Source organism: Notolepis coatsorum (assembly GCF_963971535.1).
Source record: "Notolepis coatsorum genome assembly, chromosome: 3".
Lineage (NCBI taxonomy): Eukaryota > Metazoa > Chordata > Actinopteri > Aulopiformes > Paralepididae > Notolepis > Notolepis coatsorum.
In genome coordinates this window covers 142,723,153-142,746,233 of record NC_140167.1, presented here as the reverse complement: position 1 = coordinate 142,746,233, position 23,081 = coordinate 142,723,153, and the positions used below count along the sequence as shown (strand labels likewise).

The following is a 23,081-nucleotide window of genomic DNA, read 5'->3' as shown; positions in this document are numbered from 1 at the left end:
TTTCAATTGGCTGCGTTCGAGCGTTGCGCACTTGGCGATGTTTCTATCGCCTCAGAAGTCACTCAGAACAGAGAGGGGGATGAACATGAAGCATAAACAATGATTTATATATTACACGTTATTGTGCATTTTAACTTTACTGTCTAGTATCGTAATAAAAGTTTTTGACTATAGACACTTGGCACCTGTATACTATGGATTAATTTCATTACCCCTGGAAAAAAACAACTGAAATAAATTACGATTGAATATTCGATAGGTCTTCTACCTTTTGATTTAAGGATCAAATGAGAAGTTATTTCCAAAAGCGGGATTTATTGCACAAGTAGTTTAACAAGAAACCAATGCAGATAAATGAAAATGAAAATGGGGGACCCTGATGTAAACCATAAGACGAAAGTCTCTCTGGTCTGCATCCCCTTAACAATTGTATGTATTGAGCTGTACTGTATACTGTACCCATTCTGCAATCTGTTAATAAACTTTTCAATCAACAATATAGAAAAACAGGCCCAGTAATTGAAACATTAACAAGTCGGCACTCAACTCTGAACATTAACAACTTGTAACATTTAAAATATACATTAACAATAATAATTAACAAATGTGGGATTTATTGCACAAGTTGTTTTTAACAAAGCAATGCAGATAAATAATAAGTAACCAAAATAAAACGATGCCTCACTCACGCAGTCGGCCTATTGGTCTAAACTCTCTTCATGTTGTGTGCCAAGAACAAAGCAATGCAGATAAATAATAAGTAACCAAAATAAAACGATGCCTCACGCACGCAGTCGGCCTATTGGTCTAAACTCTCTTCATGTTGTGTGCCAAGAATATAAGTTTGTCCACATTGTCAGGGAGGATGGAGCTCCTCATCTTATTGACAATGTATCCTGCCTTGGAAAAGATTCGTTCCGATGGTGTGGAAGTGGCTGGGATACAAAGGCAGTGTTTTGCTGCCAGTGACAGTGTTGGGTAGCGGGCAGAATTGGCCTTCCACCACACTAGCGGGCCGCCGGACTTCACTTTGGATTTGTCCTGGAGGTATTGCTCCATCTCTTTTTTTCCAGATCCGCCGCCTTCCTCAGTCTCCTCCTCCTCTTCATCCCCCGACTGAAGCAACATTTCAATTTCATGTTTTTTTTTTTTTTTTTTTTTTTTTTTGCAGGGGTCCAGCGGCTCCCGCCGGGTCATCAGTCTCCTCTCCCTCTTCCTCGCTTGCACCGGCGTCTTCCACGGTTGCGTCACGCTGTTGCAAGTGGTCAGCAAGCAGAACAACCTGGAAATAAAATATTGTATTAATAATAAAAATCAGAGACGATGTTGTGCTGCCTTGTGCAGGCTACAATGTGGCATGATAAGATAGTTGTGTGAATAATGAATATCGGTCAGAGTAGTTTAATTAATAATTGAATATATTAGTCAATAGTCTAACCTGGATATATACGTTGTCCTTCATCTCAGCATCGATGAATTTGAGATGTTTGAACCGGGGGCCCAGAGCAGCAGAAAGGAGATAGATACTGGCAGGTTCCAGGTGTTGCAGCTCCCATCTGGTGTCAATTTCCTGGACCAGGGACTTTTTCAGATCCCTTATCGCAGGGCTGTCCGACTCATCTGGTGACAAGTGCCGTTTTTTAAGATTAGTTAACATGGGCACGGTTGCCGACAAGGACACATTGTCCTCTTGGGAGAAGAGCTCTGTGAGTGTCTCCAGAGGGTGGAGCACATCCGCAACATCACCTGCCAGGGTCCACTGGTCCGAACTGAGGTCCAGTAATTGATCCGCCTTTTTGGAGACGGTGGCGTCGGACAACACGGCTGTTATTGGCCATCGTTGCTCCACCAAGCGATCCAGCATTGACGATGTGGAGTTCCAACGTCTGGGATTAATTTGTGGGCTATGACGTTCTGCTGTTCTTGTTTTGCTTTCAGAGCAGCTGTAGCTTTTGCGCTCTTTCTAAAATGCGCTACCAGATTCCTGCCCGCTGCAACAGTGCGATGCACGGTGCTCTGTTTGAGAGAGGAGTTTATGCACAGCTGTAAAGTGTGTCCCGAGCAGCAGACTAGGGACCTTGCCCCAATTTTCTGGGTCCTGTGTAAGTGTCTCGGTACACAGCTTCATGTTGCTGGCATTGTCGTGCACAACAGCCACTCTTTTGTAGTTGGGTATGCCATACGCGCCAGCCACTTCACCCAGGCGGTGCGCGATGTTTACTCCCGAATGCTTTATCTCCAGCTCTTTCGTTTCCAATACATAACCCTGTAGTTCCCACTCGTTAGAAATAAAATGACAGGTGACTGCCATGTACGCCTCCATCGCCACCGACGTCCAAGCGTCTGTTGTGAATGCCACAGCGGTGGCATGGTCAATGTACAAGGAGACTTTCTCCTGCACGGCCCCGTACCTCAGGGTTAGGTTGTTTGAAACGGTGGATCTTTTGGGGATGGTGTAACCTGGCGCCATCAGATTAACCATTCTCCTGAATCCCCAAAGCAATAAAGTCCACAATGGAGTCCAATAACTTGTTCTTTCTCTTCTCTCTTATTGGTTTTGCATCAAATTGCAGTAGTGTCTGCGTGGTTGAGGAGGTGGGCCCGCCGTCCAGATCCAGTTTATGTACCTAAAATAATGAATTTGTTATTATTATTAGTGTAACTGAGGGGTTACAATACCCTGACTGTATTAAAGATTGTGATATATTAAACCACTACTAGTTATGTACTTTAATTACTGGCCATACAGTACATTAATATATATGGTGAACACCCACACAAGAATACGGCATTGACACATAAAGTTCTATTGGAGGGTTATTTATTATTATTAAGCAACGTTAGGTTACAGATTGAGAATTAGGCTCGCGCTTGTATGGCGAAGAACATACGTAAAGTCAGTCAAGAGCATAAGTCAATGAGAATAGTATGAATACTATGATGGGTCTAAGCTGACGCCACCTGTGGTATAGCAATTATATGGGCCACACCGGTACCAGCTGGAGACACTGGGGGGTTCCCTCCGGGTGTAAGGCCGGTAGGGGTAGAGGAATGTTCGCGTACAAAGTCTGGGTCAACGAGGAATAACGAGGCTCCAGATACAGGAGCCGGTGCATGTACTCCCTTGATCAGCAGACAAAGCAACAGTTGTAATCCAGTATGCTCGACAGCATTGACGACAGCCAGCCAGCCCCTTCCAAGAGGCGGGCCCGAGTGATGATCCTCACGGGGGTAAATCCCAAACGACAGTGGGACTAACGGTTCTCTTCTCCAGTGGTCACGGTCCCAAAGCAATATAATCCAACCAGAAATGGTTCTGCAATCGCCGGTGTAGATTCTCCGGTGTACATATCCAACGGTTCTCGCCTAGGACTCCTCGGGTGTGGGCACGGATTTAGGCCGCACAGCCTGGATAAGTGCACTAGCTAAATACACGACGAACCGGTGGTAATGCTGGTCACTGAAGAACTGTAGCCGCACGATACACTATAAATGATCGACTATTACTTCACATTAGATTAAGTCGAACTCAACGTTACTGCGTTAAACTCTGACACTTTAGCATTCTATTCGCACGCGGTTCTCAATGCTCTATTTAGATGCAAGGTTGCTCACTTCACTGCACGTTGACTCGTGGTGAAGGCATTAAGGTTTTGGTAAGACTACTGCTGTTTACACCTGCGCCGTATGTATACGTAAGGTGAATATCTAGTGCCAACCTCAGTTCTCGTCTCGTATTACTGCGCAGACTCTGGGCATGTAACGACATGCCCGGAGTTGCCTTTGAACTTGCCGTTGGGGGCTTGGTCGTTGGCGCCTGGGGTCGCTGTCCAATAGGAGAGTGAATATTACTCTGGTTTGTACACAGGTAAAGGGATATTCTGTGTATATATACGAACAATATACAAGGTATATCAAAACAATAAATATATATATTCAGTTTAATCTGACCCTTTGCAACAATTAGCATATATCATTTTGTTCTTATTATATTTATTTGAGGCCAGGCCAACAGCATCACGCTTTCGCGCAGCAGGCTGCCAGGCGCCGGCCAGACAACTAGGCCTTAGTAGGCCGCAGCATGCACGTGGCGAATGGCGATACTTCTAATTACTAATTAGGGCCCAATACTTAAATTTTTTATATGATGTGCCACCGTGGAATGCCAACTGCTTGTCGCAGATTTGACACACAGCCTTTGCCTTGTCGTCAGTTCATTTGAAGTGTTTCCACACAGGTGACGTCTTCCCACTTGTAGCTGCCATGATTGAATAATGAGCCGAGCACCGCGGGGTCGCGCATCTTCACCTCGACTCCACCCCGCGCGCCGCCGCGGGGACACGCCTCTTCACATCGCCTCAACCCGCGCCTCCTTTTAAATTTTTTCCCCCCGACAATCCATTAATTAAAGTCTGAATGCCAGCGGAACGTTCGGGCTCAGCCTTAACAGCCACACACACACACATGGGACACGCTGAGATATAGGTGAAAAGAGCTCTGATTATCCCAAGACTGGTAAAATAGATTCCTTACCTCAGATCAGATGTTCTCCAAAAAGATTATTCCAATTCCTGATCGCCATTCCAAATATCGATCGCGTTTATTTATCCAACGCTGGGTACTGGAAACACATATTCCACGCTGTTCTGCGGCTCGGCAATGAATGGGATTGTCTCCGGTTACATGCCTGACAAGTAAAATGTGGATTCCGGACTATTTTTTTCCAATCCAATGGGTGCAATACCATCCGGAGAGACGGTAGGTGGTGGTATTTTCCCTGTTCAAGCTCAGATAGATCCCCACTGGTAACGTGAGGCTAGATTGATGAAAAAATGAATGGAAATCGATAATAAAAAAAATAACCATTAAATAACTAGATTTCTCGTTCTTGGCACTCAACGCATGGCATGAACTAACGAGTTTTGCGTGGCTGGCACTCAAAGTGTTAAAGGGCCAACCACGTATATATACGTGGTAAACTAGTTTTTGCTTTTATTGCATTTGAATAACCTACTCAATGTCACGGAGCGGCACTGCAGATATACCCTACTCTTGGGATTCGGAAAAGTGCATTACCGGCCAGATCCTGGTAGTGGCGCTGTCTCGAGAATGGAGTACTCCTTGTTTTCAGACCGGATGTTATATTTTTTTCATTCATGGCTAGCCTGAAACTATGCCTTCACCAGATCGCATGGAATACTTTTTGCGACACCGAATTCAGTATGCAGTAAAGGAATATAGCATCAGCCAATGGACATATCGATCTACCAGATGGCGATCAATAACTGGGAAATCCTTTTTGGGATCCAACCGGCCACAGGTAAGAGCTATTTGACGTAAATTACAGCCCGATCGGGCCTTGTTCTCATAGCCAACCCTCTAATCAGCGTATGAGGCTTCAATAACGAATGCCATTATTGGTAATCAACAGGGATGTCCGATATTATCGGCCTACCGATATTATCGGCCGATATCGGCATTAAAATGTGATATCGGAAAATATCTGTTTTTTTTTTTTTACATTTCTATAACCTTTATTTACCCAGGCAAGCAAGTAAGAACTAATTCTGATTTTATTTATTGTCAAAAGTATGCATAATGTTGTGTTAATTCCACAACCAGAGATATGTAATGTTAATTACCTGAAATTATTCAATTTTTTTGGGGGGGAAACCCTGCATATATCGGTATCGGTCGATATCGGAAATTAAGAGTTGGAATCGGTAAAAAAGCCAATATCGAGCATCCCTAGTAATCAATAATCAGAAACGACTTTCCCCCCCCCTTTCATGCATTCATGGTGGAACATGATATCGATCATATGCATTTTGATTTTTATCTCTGGCGAGCACATTTGCGAACGCATAAACTATCTTAAATTATGGCTATGTGTCTAATACGCCCGTCGCTTATCAATGACTTGCTTGCAGTCAACATTGTCGAAACGGATTGTTTTTTCATTGGTACATTTCCGTTTTATACCATTTTGAAAAACGCTCGTTTTTGAAAATTTCCAGAAAAAAATTATTCTGCAGGAATCGCCCTTTACTGGAATACACAAACGGTCATTTTTCGGCCTATTTATGAATCGTTTTCAAATAAACGCTAGATTAGCGATAGTATATGTGGCCCGATGTGACCAAACCAGACTTGGGGTACATTCCTCAGAAATCGCGAACATTTCTTGCATTTCAGATAATGGGTCAAAATAGAAATATTGCATTTTTGACTGCTTTGAAATCTTCTTCATCTTATTCCTTATTTGCAAAACGTAATACAACTTGTAAATTAGTTAATTATTGTTAGATTGTCCAACAGTATGTATTCAGAAACATTGGGAAAAGACTACACTTGCGGGGACTGGAGCTCAGCGGAGCCTCTGAGGGGGTGTGGTCTGGTGTGTGTGAGGCTGAGCGCTGTTCATTACAGGTACTTGAGAGGTGCGAAAGCAGACAGACGGAGAGCTCTGCTTTCATCAAGCATGCATAGTGTAACATTAACACTTTGATCGCCGGGGTTAAATTAATAATTTACCATCCCTCGCCAGCCCTATTTAACATGGAGAAGTTCCCCTTCTTTGCAGGGCTATAACTTTTTAAATTGTATTGCTAAATTGACATTACTATGGCCCATTCAACGTCCTATATCTATTGTTCAGGGTGTAGCAACGTTATACTTTTTCATTCACATATTCATACTAAAATACGGTCTAAAGTATAAGTATGTTTTTATCGTTTTCTGCAGCTTTCTCCAGAACTTGATTTATAGCCCCAAATGCATTATATTGATGATCAAATACAGTTTGATAGGAATCTGTGCGAGATAAAAAAATTCAACTGGACGTGCTTCTAGGAGTTACTAAGTATGATCTGATCAAGTTCAAGTTTCTTTTATTGCCACACGGCCAGGCCGGTGGAATTTGAGCACGGTGCAGGTGGTAGCTGCGACAATACACCACATGGATGATGGAACACAACATAACATCAACATAACATAACATAACATGCATAACATAACATAACAGCAGGGGGTGAAATTAGGATGAGTTGGAGTTGAGTAATTGTATGGCCTTGGGGAAGAAACTGTTGTTGAACCTAACCGTGCGACTACCTAGTGACCTAAACCTTCTACCAGAGGGGAGGAGTTGGTTGATCGGATGGGCGGGGGGTCGTTTATAATTCCGTGGGCAACGTTATATCATTCATCTAGTGTGGGTGATATGATCATTAGAGCAGTTGGTAAAGAAAACGTTGAAAAATAACGCTGGATCTTACCGTATCTTCCTCGCGCCGTTGGACGATGAGCGTGGAACTACCCGATCCATTTCCAGGTTGTATAATAGTATATACGTCCAAATCATGTTGTTTATCGAGTTATTTGCAACCGATCGACATCCAGTGTGTCAAGATGGAGTCCTGCTAACGATAGCGAGTGCCCGGACGAAATATGGGTGAGCACCACTTCATCCGCATCACTTCCTGTTTGGGCGATCGGCCGATCGGCCACCAGATGGCGCTCTTGAACTGTTGGAGAGTTGAGAGGGGCTCACCAGTACATATAATGTCTCCGGTGGAGAAATATGATTTCGATCACAGATTTTTGAAATATTTATATCAAAGACGCTGTCCAGCGTCTTCTGCAGAATAAGCATGGCGGGGAAAGACGCTGCACAGCGTCTTCGGCGATTAAAGTGTTAAGTTACACTGCTATCTTAACGTTAGCAAGCTAAGCATCTGCATAGCGCAACCTGTGTAACGTTAAGTAACTTGTGTTCCGCGGGGAAAGACCATTCCATTTGTAACGCAACTTCAAAGAATAACATCCAAATCCGATCCCAACGCGCATTTCCTTCATTCCACAGCGCTGAGCGTGCAACGTATTTCATTGATACTCTGGCCAGAGCCTATACTCACAAACGTTCCAATGCTGTCTTCGGGATGATTTTTATTCAAACGTCCATTCAGAAACTTTGTATTATGAAATAATTCTGGGATGTCTGACTATTTCCCTATGCATTGGTGCGAGTTCAGCTGACGGTCCATAAAGTCCATGACATAAGTTCATGAGATGCTCTGTTCTTTTGTTGTGTTTGAGGTGGATGTTGTTGAGTGTTTTCATGTATCAATTTGAAACAAGCCTCTTGACTGTTGGAATTAGGGATGTTAAAAATAGCTAATAATATTATTCAATATTAGACATTCATTGATCCAGAGGCAACCGGCTCTATTCGTCTGCTATTTGTAGATATATCAAGACAACAACACAACTTGCCCTCAGGGACAATAATATTTAATCTATTTAGATACAGTATGTATGTATTATTTACAGATAATTGAAGGTACCTCAAAACATGAAACCAAGCCATGTCACACATTGTGTGTGTGTGTGTGTGCATGTACTAGTCTATATGCATGAAATGTGCATCTCTATGACATCTCTAGACTCTACAAGTCAGGTTTTCATTGCCATAAATTATTTTTAGTTCCTTTTCCCCACAAGTTAACACTTTCACTACCACACTACATAAGGTTAACACTTTCACTACCACACTACAGAAGGTTAACCTTTCACTACAGAAGGTTAACATTTCACTACCACACTACAGAAGGTTAACTTTTCACTACCACACTACATAATGTTAACCCTTCCACTACCACACTACAGAAGGTTATCCTTTCACTACCACACTACATACGGTTAACACTTTCACTACCACAATACAGAAGGTTAACACTTTCACTACAGAAGGTTAACTTTTCACTACCACACTACAGAAGGTTAACCCTTTCACTACAGAAGGTTAACCCTTTCACTACCACACTACATAAGGTTAACCTTTCACTACCACACTACAGAAGGTTAACCTTTCACTACCACACTACAGAAGGTTAACCCTTTCACTACCACACTACATAAGGTTAACACTTTCACTACCACACTACAGAAGGTTAACCTTTCACACAGTGGCATCTGTCACAGGTGGGATCAATGTTGCCATAGATCTTGGCTAGCCTGACTTTAGTAAAGTGTGAACGGTGAACAATTTTACATTGGATCAGTCCGTGCCTGGCACAAATTGAAGAGGAGTGGACCCGGTGTAGAATATCCTCCCACAGGTCTTCTGTGATGTCCTCACCTAGGTCCTCCTCCCATTTCCTCCTGATCTTTTCTAATGAGGTAGGACGCAGTGAGGAAATCAAGCCATACAGGACAGATATGATACCATTTGTGACCAGTGTAGGCTTTAGTAAAGTGTCAATAGGAGTGGCTTCTGGGAGTTTGGGGAACTGTGGGTTGATATTACGTACAAAACTGCGGACTTGCAAGTGTCTGAAGAAATGTGACCTCGAAAGAGAACTTGTCAGACAGTTGTTCAAATGATGCAAAAATATTTTCTATATATAAATCACTGAACGTTCTAATATCAAGAGGGGACCAGGAGAGAAAAGCTCTATCCATCACAGAGGGGGGGACAACAGGGTTAGCTGTAATTGGAGCTAGTAAAGAAAAAGATTGTAAACCAAAATGTCGTCTGAACTGATTCCATATCCTGAGTGTTGATTTGACAATGATATTTTTAGAGTAGGGAGAGGTGGTAAAAGGTAGAGGTGCGTGAGCCAGAGCAGCCAGTGAGGCAGGGCTGGAAGAGGAGGATTCCAAAAGCAACCATACAGGGGATGAAGGTTTGTCTTCAAACCTTGCCCAATGTTGTAGTGCTCTAAAGTTGGCTGCCCAATAATAGAATAAAAAATTGGGCAGAGCCATCCCTCCCAGAGGTTTTGGTCTTTGTAGGAGGGCTTTACCGAGCCTAGGGACTCTCCTATTCCAGATGAACTGCGACACCAAACTGTAAATTTTCTGGACGAATGCTTGTGTGAGAAAGATGGGTAAACATTGAAAAAGGTATGAGAATTTTGGCAGGGAGTTCATTTTAACTGAGTTGACTCGTGCCGTTAAGGACAGGGGTAATAGCGACCATCGTTCAAAGTCTTTATGCAGTTTTCTTAACAAAGGGGAGAAGTTAAATTTGTCTGTGAAACGAATGCCATGATATGTGAAGCCAAGTGGGGAAATTTTAAAGGGCAAAGTATGTAAGGGGTAATTTCGACCTTCAGCATTCAGAGGGAATAGCTCACTTTTATCTAAGTTTAGTTTATATCCTGATATTTCACCGAATTAACTGAAAACGTCAAGGGCAGCTGGAATAGAGACAGAGATTCGATACATATAAAAGCAAGTCATCCGCATAAAGTGAAGTCTTCTGTTCGATGCCAAACCTATGAATACCAGTTATGTTAGGATTTGATCTGAGAGCAATGGCCAATGGTTCTATTGCGATATTAAATAATAATGGACTCAAATTGCAGCCTTGCCGAGTAGAGCGAAAGAGAGGGAAATATTCAGAATGTGTGTTGTTGGTTCTGACTGAGGCTATAGGGGAGGTATAAAGCAGTTTCACCCAGGTGATAAATGTTTTACCCAAGCCAAATCTCTCCATGGTGTAGAATAGGTAGCTCCACTCCACCCGGTCAAAAGCCTTCTCGGCATCTAGTGAGATCACAGCTTCTGATATTGAGGAAGAAGAGGGATTATACAGCGGTTAGGTGGCATAGCGGAGATTGCATTCGTCACCAACCCCAGAGCTGTGAGCTGGATTCGCCTGTTCGAATCCAGCTCACAGCTCCGGGGTTGTCACCAGCTTGGCTGGCCATTCACACTAATACAATTGGCTGTATTAGAGGGTGGGAGAAGCTGGCGGGGTGGGTCCGGGTCGTTGTAAACAGCGACTCCTACAGTTCGGTCGGGGCGCCTGCTAAGCGCGGATAGGACCTGAGTGGGATAGTGTGATCCTTCCACACGCTACGCCCTCTCAGGGAGGATCCGCGCTGCCAGGTGAAAAGAAGCGGTTGATTGGCTGGACGTGTGTCGGAGGAAGCACGTGATAGCCTCCACTCTCCCAGATGATCTGACTGTGGGGGGTAAGTGCGCAGCGACCAGGAAGGGATTGGGAATTGGCATACGACTAACATTGGGATGGGAGAAAATCGGAGGAAAATGGAGGGGGGAAAAGGTAAAAAAAAATAAAAGAGGGATTATACATGATATTAAGAAGCCGTCTAGTGTTAAAAGAAGAGTACAGTTTTTTTAAGAATCCAGTCTGATCTGGGGAAATAATAGAGGGTAGTACCGATTCTAAACGCATAGATAGTAGTTTGGAAAGAAGCTTTAAATCCACGGATAGCAAACTTATAGGACGGTAGCTCCCACATAGGAGAGGGTCTCTGTTCTTCTTCAAGATTAAGGAAATTGTGGCCTGAGTAAGTGTATGGGGCAATTTAAAACAGCAGAAGGATTCATTGTACATATCAATAAGAAGTGGCGCCAATTTGCCAAAAAACTTCCTATAGAATTCGATTGGGTAACCATCGGGGCCTGGGCATTTACCTGCCTGCATGTTGTGAGCAGCCTCTTCAATCTCCTCTATTGTGATAGGCTCCTCCAGTTTCACCGCTGAGTCAGTCAACTTTAGGAGTATCAAGAGAGTCAAAAAAGTTGCTAAAGGCAACTGGGTTGTTCTGCAGCATAGAGAGATGAGTAGAAGTTTTTAAATTGTTCATTCATTTCTTTGGGATCTGTAGTTCTGCCTGTTGGAGTTTGGATTTGTGGTATTTGATGCGAAGCTGATGCCTGTCTTAATTGATGAGCTAATAGTTTATTCCCCTTATCTCCGTGTTCATAGTAATTGTATCTGGATTTGAATAGTAATTTTTCGGTATGGGTGGTAGTCAGAGTATCGAATTCTGCTTGTAACAATAGGCGTTCCTTATATAAATCAGGTGATGGAGCGATAGAGTAAACGTTGTCAATCTGAGTGATCTGTTTGGTTAAATTATCTAATTTCTTCTTTCTGGTTCTAGTCTCATAAGTGCAGTAAGAAATAATTTCCCCCCTTAAGTATGCCTTCAGTGTCTCCCATAGTAAGGAAGCTGAGATCCCAGGCGTCTTATTGATATCCAAAAAAAAATCTTATCTGCTTGGAAATAAAAGTAACAATCTTCGTTCGATAACAAACTAGTATTCAGTCGCCAGGGTGGTCGGGTGTTATCACATCCCCTAATTTGCAGTTCCATTAGAACTGGAGAGTGGTCCGATATGACAATGGTATCATATGAGCAAGATAATACTGATGAGATGAGCCGATTGTCGATCAAGGAATAATCAATACGAGTGAAGGTGTGATGAACATGAGAGAAGAATGAGTATGCTCTGCTAGATGGGTTGTGAAAACGCCAAGGGTCTGAAAGTGAAAACTCTTCCATAAAAGATTGAATGGTTTTAGCAGAGCTTGAAAGTACTGCATTTCTGGTAGATGAGCGATCCAGTGATGGATTAAGCCAACAATTGAAGTCCCCTCCTAATATTAGATAATGTGTGGAGAGGTCAGGTATCGAAGAGAACACAGATCTAAAAAGTGAGCTATTGTCCCAGTTAGGGCCGTAGATATTAAGCATAATCACTGGGGTGCCACAGAGCTTTCCAGTTACCAGCACAAATCTACCATTTGGGTCAGAAAGAACATCTGAGCAAATAAAATTTATTGATTTGTGGATTAAAATTGCCACACCTCTAGCTCTGCTCTGAAATGATGAGTGGTACACTTGTCCAACCCATCGTTTACGTAGTCTAGTATAATCAGATAGCTTGAAATGAGTTTCCTGAAGGAAAGCTATATGAACCCCCAAATTCTGAAGATGCCCCAGTACTTTACTATGTTTGATTGGCTGATTTAAGCCCTTACAATTCCAACTAGTAAATTTGACCACTCCTCCAATCTGCTGTGAGGTTTTAGGTTGAGTCATAGACTGGTGTTGAGTGTACAATGAGTAACATCGAAAAGTATGTCCTAATAGTATTTTTTATGTGCAGTGGCCAAGTCATAGAAAAAACAACAACAGTATAAACATCGCACAAAAAGAACTGTAAATGTAAACAAACCCTTCCCTCCCCCCTCCCTCCCATGCTGATGCGTCTCCTCAAATTGGACGCGCGCATAACCCACTATTACTAACTCTAATACCCCCTAAGAGAAACGAGAAAGGGAGATAAACACCACCCCTAACGTGGTTAGGTGACAAATGTTAATATTGTGAAATATCGTAGTCCCAAAATGAAATAGTCTGTATATGCTCAGTCATATGGACATTTATGAACTTGCCGTTCAGCTGATGGTTACAGTCTGGGGAACCGCTTTTCTGAGTTTAGTGTTTATGAAAGTCGAGGCGGCGGCCGGGTCTTCAAACGTGTGCGTTGAACCACTCGGCAGAGTGATTTTCAGAACCGCAGGAAACATCAGCCCAAACTTGATACCAGGACAGGCATGGAGTTCACGTTTCACTCCTCCAAACGCAGCCCTCTTCTTGGAAACAGCGACGGTGTAATCAGGGAAAATAGAGAGCCTTTTGCCTTTGAAGAGTAGAGGGGTATCACGGGAGGTCGCGCTGGCCCGACGTAGGATTTAGTTCCGGAGATGAAAGAAGTGGACCCTGATGATGAGCCGACGAGGCGTCTCCCTCTTTGGGTTTAGCCCGCGAAGTGCGATGGGCTCTGTCGAGTAGGGGCTCATCATCCAGGCCCAGTAGGTTCTTGAGTAGGCGGCCGATGAATTCCGTTGGGTGCGCACCCTCCGAGCCCTCAGGTATCCCCACGAGTCGAAGGTTGTTCCTCCTCGATCTCCCCTCTAGGTCCTCAAATTTGTCTGTTAGTAATTTCATCTGTGACGTGAGCTCCTTAACAGTGGAGTCAAGCGAGGAGAGCTGGTCACTGTGGTCGCTAGTCACACGTTCCAACTCGCAGATAGTTTGCCCGTGTTCATTTATTTTCAGCAGCAATGGTTCGGTAATATTCACCAGCTCCGTGCGCACTGCATGGATTTCAGCTCTCAAGTTAGTTGCCGATGAGTAAATTCTGCCACAAATATCTTCCTTCAGCGAGTTCAGCATTGATTGTAAGGCCCCTAGATCAAAGGCGCTGCCGCTGGCCATGTTAGCAGCTGGCGCGTGCAGTGGGGGTCGCCCGGGTGGCTGATCAAAGATTGTTTGTTGTCCTGCACGCGTCGTCCTTAATTTGGGTTTAACAGGACCCATGGACGATTTAAAGTGTAGAAAAGTCTGCCTGACTGGTAAATGAACATACGTTGTCCAGTGTCCAAAGTCCCAAAAGAAAAAACGTTGTTAAAGGACTATTTATAATTGAAGTTTGTCACAAAACGGTGGAGCGGCGAAAAGCATGTCTTACATGCTCGGTGTCAGACTTGTGACCCGCCCACCAACCTCCCTTTTTAGTCTAGATTTGAATTGATTTATGTTTTCACAATATTTTAGTTTATCCTGTAGCCCATTCCACAGGGTGGCTCCGTAAGACGAGATACACATTATTTTCAGGTTGGTTTTCATCACAGGTTTTTTGAAGTTCAATGGTCCTCTGAGGTTGTATCCCCCCTCTTTATCCAGAAATGTGCTTCTTACTTCAACCGGTAATTGATTATTATTATTATTATTATAAGCTGGCTTTATAGAGTGCGGCCCGTCTAATCCCAGTGGCCGTCAATGTGTTAATATAAAACATTTGCTGGATTTTGGAATAAAAATGATTTTAAAATGAAAAAGCACCATGTTGTATTCCAATAAAAGACATCAAATAGATCCAAAATCATACTGCTTTTCACTGGAAAAACCAAATACTGTCAAAAATAAGAAACATATTGCGACATCATATTTTTGACCATGTCGCCCAGCCCTAACATACTCTTAATGCATACTCTAACTAACATGCTACTCTATCAAATATCATAGTTATTACTTTAGCAGATGTTGCAATACAACTTACGTAACCAGGCCTGGTATCGAGGGCGGAGAATTTGTCTGACACACAAATAAAAAATACCAAGAGCCATATGTAGCATGTCGGAAAGCAACTTGGATCTTCTGTATGTTTGGCACACGGAAACCTCTCGATAATGGAGGAAACATGTCGATGTTTCTCACTTTATACAAGGTGTTTCTCTTCTGTCTTTCAGCTCGTCATCGATGACAGCGTTGCCGTGACGCCATTCTACCTGTTGCTTGGGAAGCATCGGCATCAGGAGCAGGAAAAACAAGACTGTCTGAGCCGCATGGCTATGGACAGAGGTCAGCTGCCACAGGGCTCTGTTGCCATCAAGGAGGTGGGTATTATGGCTCCTTTTTTTTTATCCACTTTTTCTCCCATTTTTCTATATTTTCTCCCATCCCAATTTCGTATCATCCAATTCAACCCTCCCCTGTCACGGACGCTGTTTCTTGCCTCCCACAAGCCGGCTGCAATGTGGACTAAGTCATACATAGCACAAGTCCCCTCCGGTACTTGAGGTAACAGCAGTCGCATCTTTTCACCTGCGCAGCTCGATCTCTCAGTGGCGAGGAGTAACGCGTGGGAGGCTCACGCTGCCCCCGACACTTCCTGATTCTACTGCGCAGGCGCATCAACCGACCTGTAGGAGTCGCTGTCCACAACGCCCGATCCCCACCCATCAGTTTCCCACCCCCTAATACGGCCAATGTGTATTAGTACGGACGACCAGCTAAACTGAAAGCAAATGTGGAGCGCTGGGCTCGAACTGACGAGCCCAGCGTCTCCAGCATTTCGTGGCGAGCACCTTGCCCACTACGCCACGTAGCCGCCCTATATTATGGCTCCTTTTAAGAATATGTACATGACATCGTTACTTTTTGCTGACTTGGATATACAGTACCGGTATATGCTTTTATTTTTGCTCTGAATATGTTGGATTGTATTATATAGGGATGCACCGATATGAAAATGTGCCACCGATACCGATTGTTCAACTAACACAATCGGCCGATACCGATATTTGTGGCAAATTTCTTTTAAATCTTTTTAGTTTTTTTTTTTAATATTTTATTTTTTATTTTATGAAACTACTGTATTTGTGTTACAAATTGTGCTCACCGATATGAACATAGGCCTCTTTACTTACTTAAAAAAAGGAAACATCAAGAAATAGCACTATCTCTCTCCCAGTTGGTCTGCCGGGCTGCAGCTAGATACTAGTTCTACCAGTATGGTCTACCGGGCTGCAGCTGGATACTATTGTCTCAACCAGAGCTCTCAACCAATGAAATTTTGATTGACAGTCGATTCTGCCAATTACGTCACACACCGCTTGCACCCGCCTCTGCTGTTACCACCAATCGGCAAGCGCGTATACATTTTTTACTTCCGCTTTTGTCCGCCATTGATTTTGACGAGAGGTTTTCTACAACAACAAACGGCGGCGCGGCTTTTAGCTCCGCAGGATGACTAAATGAGGCATAATGATTTTACTGCAACGAATGTTATAATAAAACAAAGCCTTTCTATACATGTCTGATTGAAAACTTTATTAACAGATTTCAGAATGGGTAAAACTTATCGGCCGATACCGATACCCGACCGATACATCGGTGCACCCCTAGTATTATAAACCAAATACAAATCTATAGTAAATGTTGCATATGATTAATAGAATAAATGAATGCAGAACAGCGCTTCCTTGACTTTCCTCTTCATTATTTAATTTATTTCTTGATTTGTGTTTTAGTTTGAGTACCTCAACCCAGTCTGACATTTTCTGTCCCAGAAATAGAAGCACACTATCCCAGGAAGCCTGGGAAATTGTACTTGTACTTTTAACTATAGTATAACTTCAGCTACCAGTCAAAACGCATTTGTCATATTTCAGTAAGCAGGAATAATGCATAAACCTGACCTTTATTTGGTGTTATTATATATAATATTTGTGGCTGCAACTTCAACTTGGCTATAGCTGCACGCAGAGCAACAATTTGGAGGGAAATGTTAGGTAATTCCTATTGCTTGATAATTCTTTGTATAATACAGCAGCATAATCAAGTCATTCTCACAAGGAAGAACACAAGTTGCATTGTTTCCTTGCAGGGGAATGGCTAGTGTAGCATTACCTGAATAATTATAGCCTATGGGGCTTGGAGCCGCCGCCTTCATGTGAGCAACTTAAACAAACAAGAGTCACGTTCTGCGGTGCCTGCTGTGAGGAATGCCAAATGCCAAAGTTCATAGTGACCAGTCTGCTGAGAACAGCCTCATGGAATTGACATTTGACAATTCTTCATTGCAGTTGAAATTCGTCAAAACAAGTAATTTTGGTATTTTCAAAGTCATTCTATTAAGCTGAGACCAGTGGCCTTAACTGGAATTCAAGGGTGAAAGAACGTGTCTCCTGTAGGCCTATTGATATAAAACGGCCTTTTTCGTACACTAAAATATGATGTTTCATAAAAGTTATTTAAGGTTCATTTATTTTGGCATGGCACTGTCCCAGTTTCCACCAGTGTCCCACCAGTTGCTTCTTGGGCATGCGTGAGCCATGTGTGTTGTTGTGTTCAGCGGGCAGACACACACACACAGCTGTTGCATATCAATTCCAAGTATTAAAGTTACTCAATCCCACTCTCTCTCCTTCCCTCCCTTGCCAACTTGTGTGTCCTTGGCAGCTGCTGCACACACCGGCCCATGTCCTGCCCTCTGCCTCCTTCCTCTGCTCCATGTTTGTGCGGTCCCTGCTGTTCTCCAACACAGACACCAGGTGAGGCATTGATGGATAAATGGTGCATTTATATATCTCTTTTATCCAAAGTGCTTTACAATTTGTTCCTCACATTTTACCCATTCACGCACACATTCACACACCGACGGTGGAGGCAACCATGCAAGGTGCCAACCTGCTCATCCGGAACAATTAGGGGTTAAGTGTCTTGCTCAAGGACACTTTGACATGATGCCTGGCAGGAGAGGGAACCTCCAGATTACCAGACGACTGCTCTACCTCCCGAGCCACTGTCTTTCCCAAAGAGTTAAATGAAAAATAAAAGCTGAAAAATAGCTGGATGAATTTCTAATTAGAGGAATAATCCAGAGTACTGTGGCTCTAAGCCATTAGACGTGAGGATGCTTCTGGGAAGATATGGACCTGATTCTGCATGTGATTTAACATAAATAGCCTGGCTATAAAGTGGAGTTGTGTGGTTCTATTGAGCCCATTTTCATTCAGATATCTTGAGGTGAGAAGTCGAGGGATCCCTTTGAAAATGGCATTCTCATGGCATTTTCCTCCCCATCAGATTTAAGCTCTCATAAAATAGTTAAACTTTGGAACGGAATCTACCCCCTTTGCCAGTAAGCTAGCATGACATGGTACCTTTGGACTCTAGTTTCATATAATACCAATATTTGTGCAAGTTTAAAAATGTGCCCACTAAAGACCTTTTTAAAGACTGCTACTCAAACAGCGGGATATTGGTAACGGAGTGCTTAGGTTATAAATGTGTTAGACTAAAACGCTTTTTTTTATATAGCTATAACCTACAGAATAAATAGTTAAATGCAATAAGTAGCCTAAAAAGTTTCAAGTGTTGGGCAGAGCTAATAGTTTACCAATGGGTAACAAAGGGCAACGACAATCTCTGTCCCCCAAATAGTAGGTGGAGTTTCCAGCAGCCAACATGCTGACTGGCCCTATTTAGCTTCTTTAATTTTTTGCTATGGGATTGTTTTTAATTCACATTTAACCTAAAACTAGGTCCACTTCTTCCTTTTTGCAGGACTAAAAACATTTCAATTATAAAATGCTTATTATTCATATTGTTGCAAATTAAATTACCAGATAATAATTGTAATATCGTGAAACCATGATAATTACTCTGACTATAATGGAACCATCCAAATCTGATACCGTGACATCCCTAATCGGGACAGCCCTAGTTCTGGATCATTTTGTTTTGATGTTTCTCCTACACAAACCGGGTCCTGAACCATTCAAAAGGCTGCTGATGGTGTACCATAGTAGACCTAGTATGGGTACAGTATGGTGCGATTAAGTTCTAAGTACATCAGCTGCTGCCCATTTAACTATATACTGATTTACTCCCGACGTCGGACAGTTTTAGTTTTGTGGGCAAACTTAAAATATTTCTGTGTAATGCAGTTGTTCAATTTGGAGTGGCTCAGACGCTGTTGCATTCACATCCTGGCCTTTTTAAATCACTTGTCTCTGCTACCATTAACAGAACTTGACTGTCAACAAAGCCACTTGTTTTGACACTTTTTTTTATGATGGCTTTTGTTTGTAGACTCATTCAAATCCAGGTAATCAAAGGTATAGGCTACACAATACAGAGTATTATGAAAGCATTAAATAGTTTAGAGACATGTTGGATCTCTCTGGGAGTACCCCTGGCTAAATCAGTTTTGTAAAATATTTTTAATTTATTGGATTTATCTATTACCTTTATTTAAACAGGCAGGTCAATTAGGAAAAAGAATTGTTTAAAAAAATCTAACTTATTTACAATGACAGCCTGGTGAGAGGACAAAGGGAACAGGGTAAAGAGAAAAAATTATTTAATAAAGGTGTGTGTGTATGTATTAGGGCTGGGCGATATGACGATATTATATAAATATCGGGTACAGTTCATTAACGATACACTTTTTTAACGTATTGTGGATATCGTGATGTTTTGCCCAAGAGGATTGTGTCGCGTCAATCTGGTCCACACCCGTTCAAACTTTTGAACAACGCCGCCCCCACACACACTACTGCATCAAAGTTACTAATTATTATTAACAAAGGCATTCGTTTTGTGGCATTAACGTTATATAGTTACACGTTCAATAACATTAGCGTATTTACCCAAACATAGCAATGTCCGATGACATAGATAGCAAGCGTTACTGTTCATATCTCAGCCCGTGCGGAGTTGTGCATGCCCATTCTGCGGTCTGTTAATAAAGTTTTCAATCAGACAGATGTATGGAAAGGCTTTTATTATAACATTCGTTGCAATAAAATCATTATGGCTTGTTTAGTCATGCTGCGGTGCGCTGGTAATCACTCGTCTGCCGCAGGGAGCTGTTGTTGTCGTTGAGCTGAGCTCAGCTCTCGTCAAAATCAATTGCGGAAGTAAAAAACGCATAGAGCTTGCCGATTGGTGCTAAGAACAGCAGGGCGGGTTCAATCGGTGTGACGTAATTGGCAGACTCGACTGTCAATCAAAATTATTATGTTGCCGGCTGAATGATCGAATGAATGAAAACGTTATTAACGATTGCAGAATGGGTACAATACAGTACAGCTCAATACAACAACAGTGGACTGGGGGATGAAGACCAGAAAAAGACTTTCGGCTTTTTTACATAAGGGTCCTCCATTTTCAATTCATCAAAACATTTAGAGACATACAAATATACAGTAGTTTCATAAAAATGCTAAAATGCTATTTATTGATTGATTGATTGATTTAAAACTTTATTAACATATTGCAGAATGGGTACAGTACAGCTCAATACATACAATTGTTAAGGGGATGCAGACCAGAGAAAGTCTTTCGTCTTGTTTACATCAGGGTCCCCCATTTTCAATTAATCATATTTCATATCTAAATCATATAATATCTCATTGCTAAATATATGCAATATATAATCTAATAATCCAATAATCAAAATCTAATATATAATATAAAAATGCTAAATGCATGGGTATTTTATTTAGTCTTTAATGTTAGCTTGCAAACTCAAATACTGTCTTGGTAAGCCTCATAATGAATTGTTTGGGGAAAAAAAGAAAAACATCGTGATGTGTATCGTGTATCGCCGAAAGGTCAGAAAATATCGTGATATCATATTTAGGCCATATCGCCCAGCCCTAGTATGTATATATATATAGTAGGGCTGCAACTAACGATTATTTTGGTAGTCGACTAATCTGTCGATTCTTTTTTCGATTAGTCGACTAATCTAACGATTATTTTTGTCACACCCTCCATCTCTGCTTCCTGTGGGCGCGGCTCCTTTTCCGGGCTCCAGTGCATGTTTTACCTCACATGCTCAAGTCTGCACACCTGTGAATGTCACCCTGTTGTCCAGTCCCTCTGCTTAACAGTTAACTTAACATAACATGATGATCCCATAGCAAATTAAAATAATGACTCATGAAACATTTGAATTTGGATCTTAAGCAACTTGCTTAAATCAAAATGTATTTGAATAACATAAATACAATACAACAATCAATCATAACAAAATAAATAAATTAAATAATACAAATTAAAGTGCAAGTGTTTAAATGTAAACAAAGAAAGAAAATAAGTAGCAGCATCTGCCCCCAGCACCGTGGCTGATGGGGCTGTGACTTGGTCCAGGAGGGTGACTTGGAACAGCTGTAGGAGGAGAGGAGGATGACAGATCAGACAGACTTCTAGGTCTTTTGTTTGCTGTGTGTGCATGTGTGAAACTTTATTTTAGATGATGTACTGCATAATGCCATTAACGTTAAACCATGGGAAAGCTAGTTGGAACTTGGCTGGCTAGACTACAGACAGCTCACGTTAGCACAGAGTGTTGTGTTTTTGCAGACTGACTAGCTAAGTAAGATTGTGACACACTGCCACATTGAGTATATGTGTATATAAAAGCAGTAACGCTGTAAGCTTGGCGCTGTTGTTAGATAACTGAAATAGCATGCAGCAACGCTGTAGCTTGGCGCTGTTTAACGTTACATACAACATAACGCAGCCTATATAAGCCCCAGCAATAGAGTTCGCTTAGCAAGCATTATCCATATCCATGAGATGTTCGGTTTTCCAACATGTAAGCTAACGTAAAAAATACAATACTATGGCTAACTATCTAAAACGTACCAATGTTCCAAAGCTCCGGGGTGCATTCTTTCTTCTTCTTACCCTGGCCGTTACTACAGAATGCAGTCAGACAATGGAAACGATACTGCCCCCAGCACTTCCTGTAGTGCATTGCAGTTACAAATGAACATTTGCATCTCAGATTTTTTTATACGACGCATCGACGCAAAAATTCCCCGTCGACGATTTGTTATGATCAACGTCGTCTATTATGTCGACTAATCGTTGCAGCCCTAATATATAGTATACCCTGATGAACAGATTATTCCATGGTAGTTTGTGGCTGATATCTTGTGGATCTGTTGAGAATTTACTTGCACAGGAGCAGAACTGTGAGTTTGACCATGAATAGTAGAACCCATTGTTTTGCTGCTGTAAACCTGACATGATGTGGCAAACTAGAGGATATCAGCCAAAAAAACAAAAAAAAATTAAACATGGGAACAGTCTGTCTGAGGTTTTCCTGTTTATCTTGGAAAATGTGCTGAATCATGGCAAACTTCTTTCCCCCTCCCTCTCTGTGGCCGAAGAGAGGAAAATGACCTTAAAGAGGAGGAAATGGAGAGCGAAAAAGAGCAAGAGGACTCCGAGGGGGAAATGGAACCCAGCACCTCGAGGCAGGAACCGCAGCGGACCCCGGCGGCTGAGTCCGAGGCCCCCACTCTAACCAGAGCCCAGGAGAGGGAACTGAGGAGAATGAGGAAGGTGGATCACAGCTGGCTCAGCAGCCTGCTAGACTCCTAATCATGACCATACACAAAGACAGACAAAACACATACATGTACAGTCAGTCACATTTCTTTTTTCTAAGACTCATGAAAAGTTAATGAATAAATAAATAAACATTACTTATTGTAAACATGTCATTAAGCTGTGTCAAGGTTGTTGATTTTAAGCCTGATCGGCCCAGTACTGGGATTTATTTCACGTCATAAACGGATCAATACAGTCCGTATTATTTAATGTTGCATTTCTTTTTCAAATGTAGCCAAGAGTAAAGACCCTAACTCTATCAAAACAGCAGTCAACGTGTATATTTTCAGCACTACGTTTGTTTACCAATGATTTTAAGTGTTATTAGCTAAATATGAGCTTATAAATATCTCTTGCACATTGCATCGGAAACTGGATGATTTAGACACGAGGAAATGACAGTCATGAAATCGTTCTACTCTTAACACTTTGAGTGCCACGCCGGGTTTTCCTTTTTACCCCCTTGATGCCACGGTCCACTTCAATGTTAACGTTAATATCGCCTAATCTATGTTTTAAATTATGGCTGTGTCTAATCTGCCCGTCGCTTATCAAAGA

General features: G+C 42.2%; 1 protein-coding gene across 1 annotated transcript in view; it reads left to right on the top strand.

Annotated features, from left to right (window-relative positions):
- Positions 1-22,636, top strand: part of wdr75 (WD repeat domain 75) — a 144,703-nt gene extending 122,067 nt beyond the window's left edge. Inside the window, exons 19-21 of the mRNA XM_084309515.1 lie at positions 15,077-15,223; positions 17,571-17,662; positions 22,301-22,636. Of these exons, the coding sequence (XP_084165641.1) occupies positions 15,077-15,223; positions 17,571-17,662; positions 22,301-22,514 (453 nt within the window). The 3' untranslated portion in view covers positions 22,515-22,636. The remainder of the gene's footprint in view (positions 1-15,076; positions 15,224-17,570; positions 17,663-22,300) is intronic.
- The last annotated feature ends 445 nt before the right edge of the window (positions 22,637-23,081 follow it).